Source organism: Trachinotus anak, unplaced genomic scaffold, assembly GCF_046630095.1.
Source record: "Trachinotus anak isolate AG129_WGS33_773 ecotype Australia unplaced genomic scaffold, CSIRO_AGI_Tana_v1 ptg000012l, whole genome shotgun sequence".
Lineage (NCBI taxonomy): Eukaryota > Metazoa > Chordata > Actinopteri > Carangiformes > Carangidae > Trachinotus > Trachinotus anak.
The window spans coordinates 21,759,660-21,784,032 of NW_027273863.1; the positions used below are offsets into that span (position 1 = coordinate 21,759,660).

A 24,373-nucleotide genomic window follows, 5' to 3' on the forward strand; every position below is an offset into this window, starting at 1 on the left:
TGATCACTTCATTCGGTTGATGTCTGTCTCCCACTCAGCCACCCACATCACTGCTCAGTGAGATGAGCCCCGGTGAGAAGGATGATTGTTCTCTCTGTTCAAAGGCAGCAGTACATTGCTGTAATGTGGTTTACTGTATGCATTAGGATGCTGTTTGTATGGATATGTGTGTGGGCTGTATTTGTGCATGTACAGATTGTGTTGTACATAATGAGTTTATTATATGTTTTTTTTTCTAGCTGGATAAAGCTTGAAGGCCAGAAAGAATCAAAATTATTCAGGAGTGTGTTTGACAGTCAGATGAAGAACTGGAGATGAGGAACAAATAATCTTGTTGTTGTTAGCTGTTGAAGTGTAAGGTGCTGAGCTTCTCAGCTGGGTAGCTGTCAGACAACATACAGTTTTGTGTCTGTTGAGTGGAGGGCTGTCAGAGAAGAGGAGAATGTCAGGCTTTAAGTATTGAAGCACTACGACAAAGATAGTTCTTCAAACCATCAAGAAAATAAAATAGCTGCTTGTCTTAAAGAGTTGCAATAATGTTCACATTTTTTGTAATATTGTTCCAATCAAATCAGTCTTGAAATTTGACAGTTTTCATAAGGGGTAATGATGAGCTATTTTTGCCACTGCTACATAGTCAGCATTAGCATTAACAGCTGTTTACTCACCAGTCCTACCAAGAGCTTCAGCCTTCGTTGTGCTTACAATACAAGAGGTTGTAATACGTCCTCTGAGCAGCACTGCTTCTTCAGGGCACTACAGTGATGAGGCAGGCCAACCGGGCTAGGGCTAGCTGGTTATCATGCTAACTTCAGTAGAAGAAAAGAAGTGACAACAAAAAACAAAAGGGAGACAGCTCTTGGCGAGTAGACTAGAAAGTTAACAGCTGTTAATGCTAACCTTGGCTATGTAGCAACAGAAAAACTTACAAATAGCTTCTTTAAGGGTGCAGAAACACCTGAAATGGCATTTTGACCATCATGTTCTCCAACGTGTTTTCATGTGTAAATTACCATTTTCCCATCTGCTGCATCTGTGGTTACGGTCTCGTTAAATACTTGTATAACGTTAGGGAAAAGTGGCCTTTGTGAATAAAACATTGGTAGGAAAAGAGACATAAACTGTGGTCTCCAGTGTTAAAGTTATGCACATTATAAAACCAAACATCTGCTCCAACTCAACTTTCCACCTAAAAACTTTTTGTGTTGTATAACAATGTTCTGACTTTGCTACTGAGAGTCGTGTTTTGCACACCCACAAGAGGTTAGTGGTCAGGAAAGAGCAAACTAAGGTCATACCTATTTATTTACTAACGCTAATCTTCTTCATCCACTGTGGGATATAAAGCTGTAAGAGCTCTGTCCATCCATCTGCCCCCATTCAAAGCACATGACCCAATCTGCTGCTATTTAATCAATTATAGCTGTAAACTGCACTTAATCTCAATGATTCAGCTAAACAAAATTATTAGACTGCATGGAGTACAGCCACAGTAAATTGAAGTTAAAGGTTTTTTTATGATTGTTTGAGATTAGGCAGTTTGATTATCAATGTCACAAACAATAAATTGACAGTGAATTTAAAAATAAATTACAAAAATAAAGGCAACAGCACACATGCACCTCACTAAGCTTTTCAATGGAAAGCATCTGGCACTGTCTCCTGCAGTATCAGGGTGTCCCAACCTGGGCTTGTATTAAATGCTAAACTTTTAAAACATTTACAGATTTTGGCTCAAGCATGAGACTTGATGACGAATTCGTTTTTTTCTTTTTCAGTTCCTTTTTGGGGAGAGCTCCTGAATAACCGGAGTTGGTGACTCAGAAAGCAAATTTTCAGTTCATCATATCTTATATGACTATAAGAAAACCAACTGAGTAAAAGAAAACTAAACTCAAACTATTTCACTATGTTCTATTTTTAATGCTTTCTGTGTGTGTGTGTGTGTGTGTGTGTGTGTGTGTGTGTGTGTGTGTGTGTGTGTGTGTGTGTGTGTGTGTGTGTGTGTGTGTGTATAACTGGGGAGGAGCAGGCCTGAACCCCTTTGGGTCAAACTGGAGGTAGAAGTTATGCAGATTAGTAAAATGAACATTGATGTTTTCTGCTTGAGGATGATTGTTGGGGCTCTGGAGCAAAAGGAGCCTCATTATCCTGCTCACTGCGATGTGCTCTGAATGGGTAAATAAGTCGGCCCAGCTCACACTGAGAAGCACTGAACTCTGGGTCTGTGGGGCTTATAGAGCTCTGAAGTGCAGGACCTCCTGTTCTCTGCTGTTTGTTGAGGTGATGGATGGAGCTCATCAGTATTCAGGGTCTCCAGTGTGGACACTTTGTTTTTCAGCAAAACAGTAAAGAAGTGGACAATCCAGGTGAATGAGCTGTGGCCCCCCTCCCTGTCTCTGGTATTAGTCGTATTAGTCCACCATGTTGGTGGTGATTAAATATATTTGACAGTGTTATTTTTTAATGCTGTCAATCTATAAATGATAAACGTGATACTGTGTGGACGGACGGATGGATGGATTGGCCAGAGGGTGATGAATGCGTGTCCTCAAGGATATTTGCTTGGAGTGAAAATATATTTCTCATCACTCAGATGTCAGTATAATGGTTTCCTGTCCTTGCTGGTTGAGGTTTGTGCAACTTCCCTTCTTTTATTGTTTCACCTGAGGCGGAAACTTCTTTTTTCTGGGTCAGTATTAGACCAGTTATTGCTGTTATTCTGTGCCATAGTAGAAATAAGACAGCAGAGTCACTTCTTATTTTCTATTTAAGATTGAAAAATCATGTCTTCCTGAATGGCATCTGCTTTTCATGAATGTTGTTCTGAAGTATTCTTGTCTTGAAGGAAAAAGTATTGTCAGTTATTGAGGAATTGCAGTTTATTCACCAATTGTCTAAAATGTAAGAGCCCAGAGAAAACTGTTATTTTGTGAATTCACCTTCAACAGAAAGAGAAAGGAGGTGTGTATGTTTCTGAGCAGTTTGTACCAGAGAGGAAGGTGCAGTAGTTTAATATTCAGGAAGGCTCTCTCATCCAGGGTCAGTGTTGAGGTTCAGCAGCTGCAGAGTCCAACAGGTAAACAGCTGTCTGTGTTTGTGCTCCGCTGGTCACACTGACAGCAGCGTCCTCTCTTAAATGCCAAACCTCCGCTGAGCAAAACCGGCCCGGTGTTTTTAATCTGCGGGTTCTTTCCCTCTCTTTCTGAGTCGAGTGTTACCTCAGCGAGGTTGCGCTCTCACCACACATTATCTCCTCAGGGATTACAGCACTCAGCACTGGAGAGCCATGCCTCTCATTTCACCTCTTCAGACGACTGTAATTCACCTGCTTTTCACGCTGAGGGCTCCCCCACCATCCACAGTAACAAGTGTCTCTCAGGCCACAGCCTGCAATGATAAAGATTATCAGCAGGAGTTTCAGAGGATCAAAGAGCTGGAGGCTTTGTGATGATTGTCAAGTGGCTAGACTGCATTTAAAACAGAGAAATTAAATATGTATGAAGCCCAAACCACTCTGTTAACTAATGACGGAACTGTTGAAGTTTAGCTATTAAGTATAATATGACAGGAATAACATCAGGATGCTTAATGGTATCTGCTGCAAGAAACGGTCCTAAACTGAGTTTAGACTCAGTTAACATCAGATAATTTTATAATCACTAAGAGCCACAGTGTCACTAAATACTAATAGACTTTAAATTTCTTCATATACATATCTGAAACTATAGTTTTAATCCTTAAACCTGCATTCATGTGTTTGTACCACAACTAATATATTATTATCGTGTTAAATTGTTACGTCAGATTTATTGCCCACATTTGCCTGTTTACATTTGAACTAATTTTTCCGGCAAATATTTTATACTCTTTTTGCTCTGTTTTTAGTCTCCACCACCAATTCCAGAGGGAAATACCTGGCTCTTTAGCTGCTGCTGTGTTCCACCGGTGGAACACTTGTCGCTAACTTGGTTTACCCTGTGGTGCTGGATAGGTCTGGTGTTAGAGCTCTGCTGCCCGCTGCTTCTGGAAGGAAGGCTGACGAGAGAAGTCAGACTGAACTAAAACAATAATGTTGTGGGCTGTAAAACCAGATACACTAATAGGGTAAAAGAGGCTGAAGAGCTGAGTTTGATGATAATTTATTTACTGGTTTATTTAATAGCGATAGTGCACATTAGTAAACATTGCTATAAATGTCCCCTGACTAAAGGGGCAATTTTTCATCTGTAGTCCCTGAGCAGATGTTACAAAGTCACACTGAAAACAGAATGAAAGAACATGAGGTCATCAGCATGCTTGACCTCTTTCATGTTACACGTAATCATGCAATCCATTGTTAATATAAAACTAGTGATTATAGCAGCTTTAATATTTCCAGTATATCAAACCCCATGTATGATGCTATTTGTGGCCAGATTATTTTTTAAGTTATTTTTTTGGGCATTTTTATGCCTTTATTAGACAGGAAATGAGGGGACAGAGAGAAGAGGAATGACATGCAGCAAAGAGTCCGGCCGGCCAGGAGTCAAGCTGGGGGCTTGCCTGTTAAGAGCATGTGCGCTCGTGTGGTGAGCGTCCTAACCATTCTGTCGCCCCTGCAGTAGCTGTCCAGTGTATTTGCCTTCAGTAACTGCATCTTATAGTTTCCATTGTTATTAGCAGAGTAATTTACAAGCACAGCTCATTTTGTCCATCACGTATTGCTGATAAATTTGCGAGTCCTATGAGGCTCTCACATGCTGGTGTGTGGATTGCAAGTTGCAAATTTGGTAAGCCAGGCACCAGGGGTGAAGGATGTTTATCTTTAAATGTTCTATGTATAGTCAGTCATTACCACATCAATTGTGAGACATTGGTTGTAATAACAGAGTGTTATTTTGAGGGCAGGCTGCCACCTCTACAATGTATTTAATTGGCTTCACATTTGGCAGAAAACCAGCTGAGAGACTTTTACAGTTCTTTGAACACTATAATTATACCAAGATATCACAGATCAGCTAGTGAAGCCGTATTAATGATTAAAATGGAAAATGCTGCAATTTTAATTTCATGCCAGTTACTTTAACTGAGGATGAATAACAATGCTGCTGTGGAATCTGTCTAATCAGCTTGTTAAAGGCCCAGGTTAAAATGTGCCCCCTATAAATGGAGTGTTATTGCTCTTTAAAAAGTGAAATCATCAGGCTGTGGAGGAAACTGAGAGGCAGATGAAGACCTTGAGTTGTTGAGGTGAAGTGCTCTAATGTTGACAGAGTGAACGAAGCTGAAGCCTTGTTGTTAGAGCTGTGGGCCGGGATCGGACCGCAGTGTGAATCACAGTAATAGGCTCTTGTCTCAGCGGTGAAGAACAACATCCATTAACAGAGAGGCTGCAGATGGAGGCAGCGTTAGTTTGGCTTTAGCTTACAGTGTGGAGCTCGAGAGGAAAAACTATGAATATTTATTTAGCTGATGTTCATGAATCTGTGTGTATTTCTGTGTAAGATATAATTACACTGTTCAGACCTCAGAACATCTCATAAAACAAACATTCATTTCTACTGTGACTTTTACTGTTTAGTGTATTTTATCAGTCCAATGTAAATTTAACAAACAAATGAAATACCTGCAGCAAGAGCAAAGAGTCGCATTCTAGCAATAATTTATGCCATATGGACATATTTATGGTTTCTTGGTGGAGGCGCCAATTAAAACAAGGTATATTACTGTTAATATTGCAGTGTGTGTAATATGTAATGGGTTTTTTGCAGTCAATCATCCATAAATCATTAAAGTGTGTTAACATGCAGGTTTCCTCTGACAACACTGATCCCTCTCCGTCAGTATCCAGCCTGCAATGAGCCAGTCAGGACGCCATTCATCTCCACTACATGACATGATTACAACATTCATTTATCCATCTAGGCAGAATTACATCATTAATTCATCCGTCTGCACATTATTACACTGTTCATTCATCTAATATGGTGCCATTACAGCTGAAAGACCTGTTTCCACCTGGGGAACAATAAGCTTCCTTCTCAAAGATTAGACTCTGCTCTGCCACTCATGTTAGAAAAAGTCATAGACTCAAAAACCGGTTTTTGTTATTAATGCCTCTTAAAGGGTTTAGAAAACTGCAACCTTTGCTCTCATGAAACTATAAAAACCTGACTGAATAAACTCTGAAACTTTGCTTTTGAAAGGCTTGGATACTTTGGAGACAAAATACTTTCATCCCACAGCATCAGTGAGCTCCCATCCTGCTGTTTTTACCAATGCAACAGTTTTTGAGTCAGAGTAAGAGATGGAGAATAATCCATCTCCCGCTGCGTCTGATATGGTGATATCCTCAGTGTGCTTTTTACTGTTGATCTCTGCTCTGAACCAGTCAGCTCTGGAGAAGAGTTTGGACACTTCGCTCCAACTGCTTTTTTGATTTATGATTTTCTCTCATGCTAAGAGAGGAGACATTCCCGATCAACCCGCTGTTGTGAACTTACTCAGCACTCAATGAGACACTGGGATTTAAAGTCAAAGGCCGGTTTTCACTGAGCTGAGCTGCAGGTCAAAGATAAAAATGCACTTGTACTCTTCTGTCAGCCATTCAGAGATGTTTCCTGAGGCTAAAAGATGTGATGTGCCTGCCCAATAATGTCTGCTTTTCTGTTTACCTGACCCTCTAAGTGCTGTATCACACCTAGGAAGTGTTGTAGTACTTTTATCTGACTATTCATAAATGAGTCTCTTAAATTAGTTTATTCCCTCTGAATGGATGTTGCTGTGGGTTATCTCTGGATACAAAGGTGTGTGTGTTCTCAAATGTGGGAATGTTTGCCTGTAATCCCCGCAAACCAAGTAGTTTCTTATTTTACTGCTCAAAAGTCTGCAATTGCAGAAATGGCCAATGTAGCTAAATTGTGTGACTGTAATTTGACTAAAAAAATACAGAAAAATAATCAGCAACTATTTTGATAATAAATTCACTGCTTTAGTCAATTTACCAACCAAAAACACATTACACATTTCAAATTGCTTTCTTCTCTTGTCATTTATTGTAGTAAACTGAAAACCTTTTGGGTTTTGGACTTTTGATCAGGCAATATTTGATGGTGTCATCTTGGATTCTGCAAAGTTGTGATTGGCCTTTTTGGCCTTTGTAGGCTGTGAGTATAAGCCTGCCATTTGGCACCTATCCAAGGCAGCATTCTCCTCCCTTTCTGTTTCACCTGCTTGAGACTGTTTTCAAAATCCCCTTCGTTACGCTAAACAACAATATTCTCCGAGCTAGCTACACACTGAAAATGGGACATTTTGATGAAGATTTGGATCAAGCAATTACACAGTCACCATGCATCTGTTTTTTACGCCTTTTCTTTGCAGGGAATTAACCATTAAATGATGGTGCTCAACTCTGCATGTGCTAATCTTCCAACAAAACCCCGCCCCCTCCCCTCCAACACTATTTTGCAGTGGTATCCCGGGCTCAGCGCCACCCTAGGTGATTGTTAACTGACAATAGAAAACAGTGTGACAGTATACGGTATAAGCAGGTGGTTTTATCTGGTGTTGTGAGTTACTGATTTTTTCTGCATTATTTGATAAGGCTTGATTAAAGTTGCTGTGTTTAGATGACTAGATATATTTTTCAGGAGCTGGTGACAGGTACTGAATCACAACATTTTGAGGCTCGAGCATAAACTGAGATAGTCCTGAAAAACTCATGTGATTAAAAAAAACATTAACCTCAAGTCTGATGTTTCCACTTTAAGATGAAATTTACCAGAATTTCTCCCCTGTCTAAAAGCAACTTAAGAGAAACTATAAAGAAAGAAACAGTCAAGACCACAGGGCCTTGACCACAGATGTGACAAATAGTCCCAACTCTTAAATCAAAATATGTGACAGAGAAAATACTCAATTTTCAAATGACAGTTTTAGATCAAGCCCTTACAGTTATTTATATTATGTAGATATATTATAACTGTGTTTTGTTTCTGCTTTGTTATTGGTTAACAGAGGTGTGTGACAGCGCACTAGTGTCCAATCTGCCGCCATCATCCTTCAGGAGCTCCTCCCAGCTGTCCAGCAGCCACGCACCAGGCTTCGCCAAACTCAACAGGAGAGAAGGTGAGAAATTGTCAAATTTGACTTGATAAGACTAGATAATGTTCTGTTTGACCAGGGTGATGTAACAAAACTGACCAGGCTGCTGATATAATTGGGCAGAAACCATACTATTAGGGCCTAGAGTCATGTTTAAAGTGCTCATATTGTTTTTCTAAGAGGAGATGTGAGCGTGAGTCTAATAGAGACAATAGAGACAAAGCAGATCCAAATCTCTCCTCTGTCTCTGAGAAGCTGCTTTATGGTTTTGGATCGCAGGGGGAAGAGACTTTGTTTAAGCTCAGAGCACAAAGCAGATGGGAAGGTTTTTAGTGGAGTCACAAAGACGTACAGGTAACTCGCAGGTGACTAGTTTAGAGTGACAAAGAGGATCAGAATAATTTCTGGGAGACAAGACAATCTAAAAGAGAGAACCAGCAATAGCTGCTTTGTCCCGTCTTTATTCTCTATAGGTGCTGTTTGTATTGAGGGTTTATGCCAGACAGATAAATGTGAAAGGTGTTTGTTTGTCAAAAGCATGAAAACCCAGCAGGGAGTCCTGTGCTGGATGCTGATGTGAGCCTTTGACGGAATGAAGATGATGGTTTGTTGTGGAGCTTTCTGCAGGGAACAGGCTTCACTGCTTTATCCTGACATCAAAGCCCAGAATCAGCTGGGAGGGTGAGACGGGTTTAATCTGGATCTGAATGACTTTGACTACCTGGGAGAGTAAAGGAAGCTGAGCCGGCAGAAGACGGTAGTCCGTAATTTGCTGCTCGAGACTTTTAGTACAGTCTATTTGCTGCTTAATGCTTCCAGTCCTCTCCCACTGTTTGCTGATCTGACTTTGTGGTAACAGGACTGATTAGACTCTTTACTGTGGCAATAGTACACAGCAAAATTAAGCTCTTCAAAGTCTGAAGTGTAGTTGAGAAATACAATTTACTTCCAAGACTTCCAACATTACACAATGTCAGTGCTAAGAAATGAAGGGGTCAGAGGCTGCAGTGACACTGTAGGTCAGGTAGTAGAGAATGTAAGAGCTAAATGTGATTGGTGTCCTTTGCTGACACTTGCTGGTCTAACACCACCCTGCTGTAATGCTGCTGACATTATTGGTCTTTGATTAACTGCAGTTAAAACTCTTTCATGAAAACTGTGACCTGGGACTGCGACCAGTTTTTCAAGAAGTTCTTTATATCACAGTGACTGATAAACACTTAAAATTCTTTGACAAACTTTGACCTTTTGAACAAAAACAAAAAAACATGTTAAAGTAATTCAGTGTAACATATTGATGAATATGATTTTCAGTCCCTTGAAATGAATGCGCTGTTTTTGAATTGCGACAGTACTGGTAAAGTCAGAAACCCAAATGCAGAAGGACGCACAGCAGAGTGGTGTAAGTGTAATAAGTCTTAGACAAAGTCAAAGCAGGCGAGTAGTCAAGACAGAGAGCAGAAAAAAATTCACAACCCAAAACAGCACACTAAGTCAAAGACGAAGGAATACATGTAATATACATGTAATATATGTACTGCTAAATTAGACTGGTGTATCCACACGTGGTGGTGTGAAAGGATTAATAGTGGATACAAAATTTTACTGGAGATTACTTTATCACAAAATACCTGGAACATAATAGACAACAGCTTCCTCAGTACATAGAGTGGTTTAACTGTCACGGCACGACTGCTTCAATATTCATCTGTTCTCCTGTTCTAGCTCTACTTTGTCGTCTGTAGATAAGGAAAGCTGTGTGTGTCACATTTCCTCCTTAGCAGCATTCATGGTGCAAGATCCCAGGGAGAGATCCCAACTGCTTGCTGAGGAAATCGATGCATAAATGAATGTCTCCATCTCATTTCCATCTCCTGCTGCTGCTGCTAACACTCTGCCTCCTCCTGTTGTTCTCTGTGGAGCAGCTCCGCTCTCAATTCATTTACCCACTAAGTGAACAGAGATTATCAGAGTCTGGGAATACCACCTACACAGCACCTTTACAGGGGATTTAATCAGACAGCCTCGTAGCTGGAATCTATAACTTTACTCATGTTCAAACCTTGCTGTTATTGATATTTAGTGAGAATCACCCAGGTGCTGTGTACATGAACATATTACTTACGTTACATGGGTGCACCAATATATCCTCGCACCACAATTCATGTTATAAAACATTCTGATATATATCTTTAGCTAAATAATTTGAGTTGACTGTTGTGTATCACTTTGCTCCCAAACAAGGGATTAACATTTTGGATGATTGTGGCAGATGGAAACTTAAAGGATCACCAACGTTATTATAGCTCATCCTGGGGAGGGGGGTATATGGCAATCCATCCAACAGTTGTTGACACATTTCACTAAAGACTACAAATGTAAACCTCATGGTGGCACAAAAAGGGAAGTCAGGCGATCATGAAAGTCATTAGGATTTATCTTCTGGAAACGGCGCATTTCTGTGCAAAATTAAAGTTGTCAATTCGGCTAGTGAATGTTGAGACATTTCACTAGATAAAAAATTGTATCTGATATTTGCATTAGAAGAAAAGTCAGAAGATTACTAAGGTCCTGTGGATTCTTCCTCTGAGGACCATGAATGTTTGTACAAAATTAGATAGAAAACCACCAAATAGTTGTTGAATTTTAGTCTGGACCAGAGTGGCAGACAAACATACTGACAGTGCCATCTATAAAGCCGTGTGGCTAATGGACACTATGAGAATAAAAGATGTCTGAAGACACATGCTGACTAAAAATAAGCTTGTAAAAAAATTGCACCATGCTTGAGGGAAACAACAACCTCTTGTAACCTGTTTTCTCCACAGACAGCAGACACTTACTAAAACCCAGCAGTTGTCCAGACTCAGACCAGAGGATGTGACATTGTACCTCAGACTTTAACCTGACGAGGCAGATCACAGTGGACGTCTGATGGCTCTGAGTCTGACAACAGAAGTGGATAAAAAGCCATGATAGTCTATTGATTGGCGATGAATGGCCTTTTAAAGAGGATACTGGAGGGTGAATGACTCAACCATTTCAGTCTCCCTGATGGTCTCTCTTATTGTTCATTTTGATTTCCCCCTCTTTTCTTCTTTCTCTATTGAATTCCTCCTCTCTTCCCCCTCAACTTCCTCTCTCCACTTCCTCTCTTCCTTTATCTAAATTGTACCTGTCCCTCTTCCTGTCCTTCTGTACAGTCTTTCTTCTGTTATAATCATTAGTTTCACTCTGTCTGCAGTCCCATTTTCATTTCCATTGGTAAGAACTAATTTAGTCAGCTCTGTCTTCTTGCCAAATGTTAATAGCAGTCTCCATGTTTAAGCATTTTCTTTCTTTGGAAGGCGACACTGACAGTTATCAGTGACGCAGCTGCAATTATGCTGGAATGGACTTGGACTTGGAAAGAAGTCCACAGTAATCATTTTGCCAAAGAGTGAGATCTGAAGGTGGAATGAAAGTTTAATTGGAGCCTGTAAGTTGGGACTGAGCGTGAAAGGAAGACAAGCTAATCATGAATTGATCTTTATCTTCAAGGCATACTCAGTTTTCATAATAGTTGAATTTCAGATTGAATCAATTTCACTTTCGATATCAACACGTATATTTCTATGGACTATGTTTCTGCATGCAATTTGATTTTATTGTCCTGGGCACATGATTCCAGTTAAAGTAACTGCAACTAATTACCAAAATTTACACTTCTGAACCCTAATCTCCATATATCCATTAGCTGTGCTGATTATACTTTGAGAATCGCTGGCGAGTCAGAGCCTTTCACAGCTGACATTGGGCGAGAGGCGCAGTACACCCTGGACAGGTTGCAAGTTTTGCACGCTCACAGGCAATTTAGAGTTGCCAATTATCCTAGACTTCATGTCTATGGACTGTGGGAGTACCTGGAGGAAACAAACACAGGCACTAGGAGAACATGCAAACTCCACACAGACAGGCCCTGACCAAACCAGGTTCAAACCTTCTTGAAGTGACAATGCTAACAACTTGAACGCTAATCTCTTCATATCAAAACAGCCTTAGTTCCCATAGACTCTTAAAAAGTACTTGGCAAAACAATGACAATACCAGTTTTTGTATTATCTGCTTTTTTTTGATTAGATTAGATTGGCTTGAACTGAAAAACTCTCAATATATGTTTGAAATAACAGCGTGACAGCTGTGCAATTAATTTTTCAGACATATAAAGAATACTTACATTGAAAAAAGTTTTATAATATTCATGCAAATTGTTCTTGACAAGATGATTTATCGTGTATATGAAAAAAATAAGATTTAATCATCCTAAAATAAGATATTTTGACTTTTCTCAAAGTGCCAGTTTTGCACTGTGACATTTAGAGAAATGGAACTCTTTACTGCTTTGTCTGCAGAGAACCTGCAGTGTTCTCCAGCCTGCTGCTACTGTCAGAGCAGCACTGAGCCCATTAGCTTCCTGTTGGATTCTCTGTCCGACTGACATGTTATCAGGCTGCTGAAATTACCCTCCAGACTTTGTATTCTCATGCAAATGACCAGTGCTCATTCTTGGCCCAGCACATATATCAGTCTGTCTGTTACATGTCTTTCCAGCCGCCTTTTTGTCCCTTTAAGCTGCCTGTCTCTCTGTCCGACTTCCTGTCTGCCTCCTCCATCTTTTCCTCTCTACCTGTCTGACCGCCAGTCTGACTGTCTCTCATTGAACCTGTCTGCCTCTGGCCGATGAAATATCAGTGCATTATTGTTGCTGAAACCGTCATTTATTTAGTTATCCATCCATCTGCTCCTCATAGTGAAGCTGTCAGAAGCAGCCAGGCTCAACCAGGTGCCATACTGCACCACATGTTATTTCAAAATTAACCTTAGACAAAGACGACATAAACAATCCGCCAGCTAAAAAAAACACATATTTTTTCTCTCTGTTTTGACTTTCTGTCTGACATTTTTCACAGTCCAAAATAGAGCTTTTCAAACTTAGCCTCCAGAATGGATAAATCTGAAAATGTATTTTTGTGTGTACAGGTAAAACAGAAAAACGTTGACTGTGATGCTTAGTTTTGTTGCTTTCTGACAAAGAGAGGGAAGAAGAAGAGATACAGCCGATTTTGCCGATTGTTGAGGCATTTCAGTGCAGATGGAGATTGTTGGGAGCACCACCTGAAAATGGTAGTGGGAAAGCACTGCACAGTCACAGTCCACCCACACAGGGATTTTCACTTAGACCTCTTCTCCTCATTACATTTTCAGATAAATCAACAAAAATATTAATTAATGTGCTTTTCCATCCAACACTGTTATGTGAATGTTACTCATTTTAAGTGATAACCTAAGGGTGGATGTAACTGTCATAAATAGATCCCCAAATACTTTCTTACACAGTGTAAATCATAATGACTCACTGAGTAGCAAACTGATGGCTGAAGGTTTAATGTGCTTTTGACTGGAAGGTTGATGGTTCAATCCACAGACCAGCAGAATAAATGTGGATGGGAAGAACTGAAAAAGCAGCAGTTGCACCTCCCTTGTTACCACCCCTGAGGTGCCTTTGAGAAAAGCCCTTACACCCAATTGCTCATTGGCCAACAGATCAGACTGCTTTTGAACTGAGTGGCTAGGGCAACTGTCAGTGTGGCCAGTGCATTAACTCTCAGTGAAATTTCCCAGAGGAAAAATAAAGGGTAAAAAAAAAAAAGAAGCAACTTTAATTGCGGTTTATTTGACTTCTCCAAACAAACGAAACAAAGTAGAACAAAATACTGTAATAAACAGTGGATTTGAGGCCTGAGTCCCCGTTGATTTGGTTTTACATTACCACATTTCCATCTGGACTGTCTCACTGTTCTCTGTTTCGTTAGGCTACAGTGATCATTTCTTCCTCTGTTCACTCTTGCTCTCATTAACTCATTACTTTTCTCTGTGGGTGGTCGGATCTGGTAGCTCGACAGACACAGAGGAGAAAAACAGGAAGATCTCTTTAATGTAAAGTGACAGCTGTGAAAAAAAGTATTGAGACCCTCAGCGATCAGTTCACCTCAGTTAGATTAGTTTCAGTTATCTTGACAGGGTGGACATAGTAAATCTTTTAAACGCCTCTCAGTCTCTGAGTCATTTCCCCTGATCTCCTTTTCTCCACACTCTAATCTTCATGAGTAAAGGTCAGAGTGTCTGCTCTTTTCTGTGCTGCTGTCACCGGACACGTCTGTTAGTCAAGTGCTTATTAGCTTTGGCCTTTAGTTCTGTAAAGATCAGGCTCCACTGGCCACCGGACCGACACTGATTCGTTTTCACTGCCAAGTTTTTCTCCTTGACCTGCCATTCCACACTGTTCACACACGTTTTTCAGTGGTAACAATAGCTGTTGAAGTTCCAACAGTTGCCATTTGAAGTTACATGATGCTCAGCGTGGGAATATATTCTCTACCATATGAAACTAGTGTTAGTTCAGCACATTAGTGACGCTTTACAGTTATCACACAATAGAATTTAAAGAAAAAACAGACTGGGCACATAAATGTTATTAGTGAGAATATTTCTGGTGACTCATGTTGATGGAGGTGGCATCAAACAGGCTCCTAAAAAGTAATTGGGTGGATCATTAAAAGGGTTTAGTTTTGGGAACATGAGGTTGCTTAAAGGTAATCTGCACAATTTAGATTATGAGATAAACCTTTCAGCATCTTGTGCCTGAAGTTAATGTTTTGGCCTGAGTGTGGCACCTGCTGAAACGAGTTCATCCTCTGTGAAGCATTAAAGTAAGTAGCTCTCTAATTTTTATATCAAATTATGTATTAGTATTTACTAATTTTTTACATTAGTATTTCATATGTAAAAGAGTTTTGGCATGATTGTGCCACTAGCAGTAACAAAGAGGCACCAGGATTCCTCCTCTGGGGAACATGAAATGGCATGAAATTTGGCAATTAACATTTTGTCATGGACCAAAGCGTGATTCAGTTTTTTGACCTGACATTGGCACTAGACAAAAGATTAGTGGACTTAATAAAAGTATTAGACTGACAGAAAGAAATGGGGTTAGTTTGATTTTGTAAGGTGGTATGGTATTCTTTAGTGGTTTTCAAAGTGTCTGCAAAGCCAACAAGAAGAGGCAGTTGGCTAAATCAGCACCTCTAATGGGTAACAAATCAAAGAAATATAACATCTTACCTTATGAAGAGATCAGACCACATGGAACCGGCACAGTCAGCTCCATCAGGCACAGTCTGTTGTTGTGTGGATACAGATTATGTGCCTAAGATGCTTCATGAGTCCTTGACAGACAGATAATCACACCAAATGTTTTTTGTCTACGACACAGTTGTTGGCATTCCTCTCATGGAAAGTCTGTCCAGGGCCCTCCTGCCTGAATACCTTTTTACCTGATGCTAGTCATGCAAGACTGCAAGCTATGATTGGTTGGGGGGTCAGTGTGTCTGATGTGTCTTTCAGCCAGATCACAGCAGAGAGGTGTTTAACTGTCATATAGCCGAATTATAGTTTGGCATTAAGTGTATACCTTGCTCTATGTTTTGTCTTCTTGTTTTTGAGAATATATCTACAAATACAGAAACAGTTTCCCCTCAACGTCTATTTTGTTTCTTGCCAAAACCATATTTACAAAAAACATACTGAGCTTGTAACTACAATAACTTATCTGTGCAGCAGCCGATGGCCAAAAAATCAACTTGCTGCTGTTGGAAGAAAGACAACTGCATTGTCTCTCTGAACGTCGAGTGGCATTTAAGCTACTTTCACTGTGTTTGTTCTTTGTAGGGCTCTCTGACACGCTCTCTGCTTGTGTGTTTGTGTGTGTGCTCAGTGGGACGCCAGTCAGCAGCCTCCTCCATCAGAATCCGTCCATCTGGTGTTTGAGCTCTGTGTCGTCGTTTTGGCCTGACAAAGCATTTTCCTACACATGCACGTGCGCACACACACACGCACGTGCGCGCACACACACACACACACACACACACACACACACACACACACATATACGGCCTAGTTTTTCAGTGCTTGAAGTGTTTTTATTGTGGAGCAGCCCATTCAATCAACCCCATATCATCTGTCCAGGCAGACCTCTCTCAACACCCCCACCCACATTTAAGCATGCCTCGTGCATGGTTACAAACACACCGCCTGTCAAGACATGGTGACTACTACTAGCATGAACTACTGGATATCGTACTAAATAATACTTTGCTCTCTAAAACTGTATGTATCATGTATGCATTGTTATGTATATTGCATCAAAGCCCCGTGTTGCATCACAAAGGTTGCTACTGAAATAGGGCACATTTTTTAAATAATTCAAACCTCTTCAACCGATCAACAGATTATAACTCAGCCATTTATTTATGCTGTGAAGAAGGATACAGACACGAAGAGGTAGATCTGTGCGTCTACCTCTATTCTGGTCATAATTTGATGCCACCATCAGACACAGTGACCTGCGATGAACCTGTGGTAGCCACTGGTCTGAAAAAGAGCTGGACAATAGCACCAGCACCGGCCTTGGCCAAGGCCGGTGCTGGAACAACTCCCCCACTAGATCGCTGCAGTGAGACGCTTCTAGTCCTACCCCCCCCCCCCTCCTCCACGGACACCTGTGGATTGTTGACTCCGTCCAGGAACCGATCAAGGATGTCTCCATGGCAACTTGCTGTGTTATCGCGATGACACCCTGCGAACTGAGGCACTGATTGTGAACTAGACGAAGCGACTCCCCAGGCCTATGCACACACACACATTCACGGACACCTCTTACATGTACATATGCAACTCACAACCCAACCCCATCCCACGCCTTCGCCGCTTCCTCCCATCCAGCGCGGCGGGCGGGGTCCGATAGCTGCGCCTTAAATGGCAGCGGCTGTGGCTGGCTGCCTGTCTGCACTGGAATCACCTCCTCCCCCCTTTCCCCCCTCCCCTGGAGCAAATTGTCTTGAGTCACTGTGTTGTAAGATGTGTTTGTTTATATATGCCTATGTTGCTGAGGTTTTTTTCCCGAATCCCACACTGTACCCCCCCCCCCCCCAGGAGTATAGTTTGGGTTCTGTTATTTTTTCTCCTCTCCTTTCCACTTGTTTTTCCCCATTCCTCCTCCTTTTTAAATGGCGCCGCAGATGGCTGCCTCGGTGTTTTGGTGCGCTCTGCACCATTCACTAGAACAAATTCCTTGTACGTGAAAACATACTTGGCAATAAACCTGATTCTGATTCTGATTCTGATTCAACATGAACCTCCTCTGATATTCCCTCAGTTGGAGTTTTGATGATGATGGTAGTGGAGAGTGCTGTGTCGTCTAATAAGTCAGTCCAAACACCTCATAAATATTAAAGGCCAGAGCGTAAGATTCACATTAGTTTCATATTTATAAAACCATTCAGTGACCCCATGATTTCAGTGTGGAAGCATCTGCATTCATTTGGTTTCTGCTCTCATCTCATCGTTTTTCTTTCATTTGTCACTTGTATGTATATTTATGTTATTTTCAAGGTGACATACTGTGAAATTTAACATAGTCCAGAATTTCAGATGTCATTTTGAAAAAGTTGAAGGATTCATTCACAGATTCTTATGTCTGTGAGGATGTTCTGAGTCCACACATATGAAAAACCCTATTATATTTAAATCAATCGGAAAGCTCGGCCATGGGTCAGGGGACAAGTTATCAGCTTTTTGTGTGAATTGATTTCGAAATTGAATGACTGTATTGTCTACTTTTTGGAGTTCTTTCAGTTACATTGCTTTGAGTGAAAAGTGAAAATTGAAATCTGATATATTAATTGTGTTGCATATTTTCGTTTCACAAATAAACTGACAATGTGTGTGTTTCTCAGGTGGATATGAAAAGAAAACCTTTGTAATGTCACTGTGGATCACATAGTTAATGTGAATGATTTAAATTCCACAGGAAAGTTCCTCAAGTATGATTTATATCCCATTATAACTTCAGAATGGATTTAAAGATGTCCCCCTTGTTCAATCAATTTTTCATTCCAGTCTCATAACAGAGCAGACTTAGTTCAGAGTGAAAGGTCAAGCAATGCAATTCATTTTCCAGCATCTACCAAAGCTTATTTCATTTCATCCCAAATAGATGAAAACCTAATAAATCACTCACTGAATGCAGCTCTCCTTTCTCCCTGCAGGAGCTGGAGGTTGGTCCCCTCTCACCTCAGACAGGTATCAGTGGTTGGAGGTCGACCTGGGTGAGCGGACCAAGATCACCGCTGTCGCTACCCAGGGCCGATACGGCAGCTCTGATTGGCTGTCGTCATACCTGCTGATGTTCAGCGACACGGGACACAACTGGAAACAGTACAGACAGGAGGACAGTATAGGGGTGAGTCCAAAACAGTGTCACACTACACTGCACATGAAATGAATCACATCAAAGCCCTATATCACTAGTTATTCCCACCCCGTCACACAAGTGTCACAAGCTACAGTTATATTCTTTGCTCTTGCATTGACTTTATTTCCCCTCAGGGATCAATAAACATAATCATCTTCTTCTGTGTAACTCATGAGAAGCGATGTAGTGTCGTGCAGTACTGTACAGATAAACTCAGTCATAATGAGTTTACCTCTTCATTTATAATGGATGAACCCTTACAGGAGCGCTGCTGAAAGCACAGACTGGCTGTTCTACTATCTTGTTTTTGACTGTCTTTAGTTTTCAACTGTTATTCCTCTGCACCAGCGACGGCCGCGGCAGACTTTGGGGTTGTCCGTCCGTCCCATCGTCATGAACGCTATGTTTCAGTAAGACCTTGAGGGAATTTCTTCAAATTTGGTACAAATTTTCACCTGGATTCAAGGATGAACTCATCAGATTAATATGCTAATTATGACCAAATACAGTTAATGCCTTTCATTCAATTGCTTTAAGACTTCACTACATGTGTAATATGAGTCTGGACAGACATGGATGTAAACTGCAACTGGTTGGTGGAGGCATACAAACATACAAGGCTGTAATTCTAGTTGTTCCACTGGTACATGCTTCAGTATACAGACACTGGAATACTAAGTGGTTTTGATCTTGTTTGTGTAACAAACACAGCGATGAATCCTGTATGTTTGAGTTTCTTACTTGCATGCTCCTGCTGAGTCTAAAACCTAATCAAATAGTGCAAGAAACACGGAGAAGGTGCAGCATTTGCCCTTGTGTGGACATTTATTCATGTCGAAGCCTAATTTGTTACAGTACTGCAGAGAAGAGCTTTTGATTAAAGGCCAGGCTGAGGCAGTTTCCTCATATGGAGAGAATCCAGCTAATCTCAGCACTGAGGATCTTTCCTGAGAGAGCAGCAAGCAGCTTCTCACAGCTTAAAAATGTGTTGATCTGACACTCTACATAAACTCTGCACAATCCCAGTCACATTTCAAAGTGTTTATGAACTTCTGTGTGTTAGTCAGTCAGGCTTAGAGAGGCTGTCATAGGAGAAGGTTGGTGGCAGAGCTGGTGGATCAACAGCAACATGTGTCCTACTGGGATTCTGCATGAAGAGCAGGGGATGTGTTCATAAAGCTTCCTAAAGAGTTGCCCCTAGAGATGAAATTCTAAGAAAATACTTAGATTTATGACTTTTTCCGAGAATTTTCCTTTACACTTCAGACTAGATCCTGAAAAAGCATCTTAGCCATGAAGAGTTGAAAAACTGTTGTTGAACAGGCTGAAGAGTTTTGTAAGCGGAGGAGGAAATGGTGGAATGACAAAGAGGTAGGAGAATATTCACCAAACGTTGAATGACATTTAGTTAATGAAATGCTAGAGATTAGATTGTTAGGGGATAATGTCTGTGGTCGATCTCATTAGAGATGCTCTCACGTCTCCGACCCAATGCAATAACGCTGTAACAAAAGTGATCAAAACACTAACACTATTTGGCAACTGGAAATATGCAACAGTGCAGCGATGACTTGGATCTGTCGCAACCTTCCATCAGCAGAGTAATCACACAAACGCTTTCACAGCTTTCACAAAAGGCCATTCATGGACATAGTGGGCGTCACCATAGTTGTTGGTGTAATTGATGACACACACTTCCACATTATAGCACCATCAGAAAGTGAAGACATATTTGTCATCAGAATTAGGTCCCACTGCATCAATTCTCACAGTGTTTTCTGTGCACATTACATGATTTTTGACCTGATGCCAGGAAACTGTGTGTTTGGCCTGAGACATCTTTCTGAAGGCCAGCATGTGCCAGCCATTTGCCTCTTAGTGGACAGTGCTGCTCATCACCTTTCTTCTTACCATGTGATTTTCTTTGCCCTCTATTTTTTCTCACTTTGATCCCTTTTCTTCTTCCTTGCTTTATTGCCCACATTTTTTCTTGATTTCCAATTCACAATTAATCTCTCTCTCTTCCTGTTTCTTTCACTCTCCCTCTGTGTGTCTGTCAAACACTGCTGAATTCACATAATCTCTCTGAAAGTAAATGAGATTCTGTCGACTCTTCTGTGGCATTTGTTGAGTTAAAGGCATTTCTGTTTGGCTCAGAGCTTTGAGCAGAAACACGAGGCATTGATCTCTTTTGGTCTTTTGCAGAAACTGTCACACAACCACAAATACACAAAAACACTACTGCTTCTGTTCTGAACCTGGGGTTGGATGTGCACGCTATCCACGGTCCTTAACCATAACCATAACCAGACAGTTTTAGTCGCCTAACTCTAATCAAACATTAACCACAGTGATGGCAGAGCAGAAAACAGTCCAATTAATCATTTTTCAAATGCTTATTTGTAATATTTTTCACAACACTAAGTAATGTCATCCTGCCAACAGGGTTTTCCAAATCAGAGGATCTTATTACCATATTTTGGATTCAACTTTAGTTTTTAGCTTAACAGGCACAGTTCATAAGATAGCCAAGAACACTGAACACAATGAAGCTGGAGAAGAGCCATGCTATATTTCTTTATTTGTGATATAGATTTATCAATTTAACTTTCAGTGAGATTTTTAAAATGTTTTTAAGAGATAAGAGTCCAAGACATAAAAGTCTTCAGCCGACAGACAACAATGTTAAACCTTCTATCTAATTTAAGCAGAAACTAGAATTACCGCCTCGTGGTTATTTGCCTCCGCCAACCAGTCAAGATAAATGAAATATGGTGACCATCTCCCCTTCTGTTCCTGAGTTCTAGCATTTCCTAATAGCTAGTGTGTTTTTCAACATTATGATGTCACAGTGAAGTTGGCCTTTCACCGTTTGGATGTCATACATCACTTTATTTTATCCTATTGGGTTAAATTGTGTCATGATAAATAACCTTTGACTTCTGAACACCAAAATCTAATAAATTCATCAGTGAATGTTTGTGCCAAATGTGAAGACATTCCATCCAGGCATTACTGATATATCATGTTCAGAGGAACCCAAACACCCCAAAAACATAATGTCTCTGGCCATGGCTGTCGCTGGCATGGAGACATGAAAATGACCAAAAGTGACACTGCAAGATTGTCTATTGACTCTTTTTTTATTACAATCAAACCCACTGTCTCCTTTCATACGAGGAGATCCAGCGCCACTCTCTCATGATTCCAGAGGAATTAATAAGTTAATTATGTGTCTAAGCTTTTATTCAGCAGTGGGAGAGCCAGTTAACCTGCATGTCAACTTTGAGGGAGGGATGTAATTAGGATAGATAGCCAGATGGGAGAGATGGAAAGAGATGAAGAGAACGATCCATCAGGCATTCAGCCCGGAGTCAGAAAGAAACAGATGATCAATTCAGTGCTCATACTCTTCATACTCTGCAGAAAGATTTTAGTATGAAGCAGGTTAATGAACATAATCCTCACTAACGAAACCTTTCTAAAGCATAAAAGATGTTAAAATGTTGTAAGAGTTTCCTCTCTTTCATTCTCCATCTGCTCATCAGCTTTTTATACCCAGCATGCTCTGCTTCCACCACAAACTGTTAGCTTCTGGGAATTAGGTGTTTTTTGGTTAACATATATCAAATCAATTCAATTATCAAACAGGTTGGCACAGTGGTCAGCTTTATTATACACATCAAGAATCACTATAGAGGCCATATTCATATCCCCTGTTGGCTGAATCTGATCTGAATCACATCTCCATCTGTATTAGCGATAAGCAGATAGATCAACAAGGTCAGTCAGCCCTCCAGCCTGAACAACCATAGGTTGTTTGTCCCTACTCTCTGATACAACCCATAGGAGGTTGTATGGCTGCAGGCATACCAGACCTTTGTTGTCATGGTTCATTCATATATTGTGTTATCTTGTCTATATTTTATCTTGTTTATGCTTCTGAATGTTTTATTTGCTTTATAAAGTGTCCTTGAGTCTCTTGAACAAAGCTAATAAATAAAATGGATATTATTATTATGGTTCCAATAATAAACAAAGCGTTTAAGCTTACGGAATGGTCATGGTTTGGTTAGCTTCAGGAAAATGTCGTATTTGGATTAAAATAAGTACTTTGTTAAGGTTAGAGGACCTTTGTTCAGTGGGCCCCAGGCCTGTGACCAACCAGTGAAACTTTTTCCAGACCCCAGAGCACAGTTTGTATGCATTACAATAGACCTTGATTTGAGATAATGTAGGTTCAAATTATGCTTTTTAAGTTATGATTTTTCATTCCTGTATATTGAGAATGAATTCTGAGGCTACTGAATATTCATCCTGGCGCTGAGCCTGAAACTCTCCAAGGTGCTGATCCTGATGCTGGGAGCAGCCAGAGAGCTATCCAGCACCTTGGAGAGCACTGTGGTGCACAGTCCTGGCAGTAGCATTGCTGTCACAATGCAGTGAGAATAAATAAATAAAGCCCTTCTCTGTATTAGGTGGAATGAAATCCTTAGTACAGTTCAATACAGTGGTGTGATTGATTATTCCATCAAGTCTTTAAACCAACCCAATTATTTGCTAATTATTTTGGAGGGGGGAGGGGGGCAAAACATGCATAACCAGATGCCTAATGCAATGTAATGTATTGTCATGGTTACAGTAATAAATAGGCACTTAAGATTGTTGAGATTGATTGATGATGATGATGATGATGATGATGATGATGATGATGATGACATCTACAGGTTCAAACAGAAAATGAACATCAATGAACGTCATATTTATTACAATAAAACGTAACTGTGGGTCGTAATAAGCTGCTTGCACAGACAACCTGGACAGGATGAACAGAGAGGACTAAGCCTGGCACACAGGATATAATGTTTGTCAAATGATAATTTATGTTTATCATTGTTAATCGTGTATAATCGTTGATCTTGTATTACTAAAAGCGCCATGTTGAACTCTTCCCCAGACTCAATATCACCTTTTCTATGCTGATAATTTAAGCCAGTCCAAACCATATTTTAGCGCTGAATGTGTTTGTGTGTTTTCAGTCTTTTCCAGGTAACAGCAACGCAGACAGTGTGGTTCAGTACAAACTGCAGCAGCCAGCGATCGCTCGCTTCCTTCGCCTCATTCCTCTCGGCTGGAACCCCAGCGGGCGGATCGGACTCAGACTGGAGACTTACGGATGTCCTTATAGTAAGTCTTATCATTCTTACTGATCTAAATCCTCACCGGGGTTTTTTATCCAACTGGGAAAATCTGTAGATACCGGTGTCACTGGTTTTGTTCGAAAAACCTACTGAACTTGTTTACTGAGCTCTAGGGAAATTTAGTTTGAATAGAGGATTAATATCAATTTCATGTTTCACAATTAATTTACACTCTCACCTCTGTTGTTAACAATATTTTGCAGTGTTAATGTTTCACACTAAAAATATTCCTTTGAATGGTTTCCTTTTTTTCCTCTTTAATTTCCCAGGTGACACAACACATTGGTAGTATCAGCCTTGACATCATAACAGTGAACCTGAACATCTGCCTGATCAACAACTGATTTATTCACACTATGTGTTTTTCAAAGTTACACAGCACTTTTTCATATCAGCACTGACTCCATCACAGCGAGAAAAAAAAAAAACCCAAATATTGCATTTTTCCCATTTGAGGCAGGAGCTGATTCTGCTTTTGAATAAACAACAGATATGAAACCTGTCACTGCTCCTCTTACTTCAGCCATAAAAATGTTGTGGTTTCATTTTCTAACTTTCCTGTGAGAGTTTGAGATGAGCACGACTTTACACACAGTACATTTTGCTGAATATGACTTCTCTCCATCTTATTCTTTATGGTCTTCATAACTCTGTTGGACCCCTGGTAAAAGATGTAATCACCTGGTTGTCCTATTTTGCTGAAAGAGCAGGTGTTTGTGATGTTTTTGTTCTC

At 40.5% G+C, this 24,373-nt stretch overlaps 1 protein-coding gene across 6 annotated transcripts in view; it reads left to right on the forward strand.

Moving 5' to 3' along the window:
• Nucleotides 1-24,373, forward strand: part of LOC139628887 (contactin-associated protein-like 4) — a 156,675-nt gene that overhangs the window by 70,811 nt on the left and 61,491 nt on the right. For 3 of the 6 annotated variants that reach the window (XM_071491038.1, XM_071491032.1, XM_071491033.1), the window contains exons 1-4: nt 7,060-7,483; nt 8,002-8,112; nt 18,234-18,427; nt 23,479-23,626. In XM_071491038.1, coding sequence (XP_071347139.1) covers nt 7,381-7,483; nt 8,002-8,112; nt 18,234-18,427; nt 23,479-23,626 — 556 coding nt within the window. In that variant the 5' untranslated portion in view covers nt 7,060-7,380. Of the gene's footprint in view, nt 1-7,059; nt 7,484-8,001; nt 8,113-18,233; nt 18,428-23,478; nt 23,627-24,373 lie in introns of those variants that run through there. The other 3 variants (XM_071491037.1, XM_071491035.1, XM_071491034.1) reach the window with 1 other exon arrangement.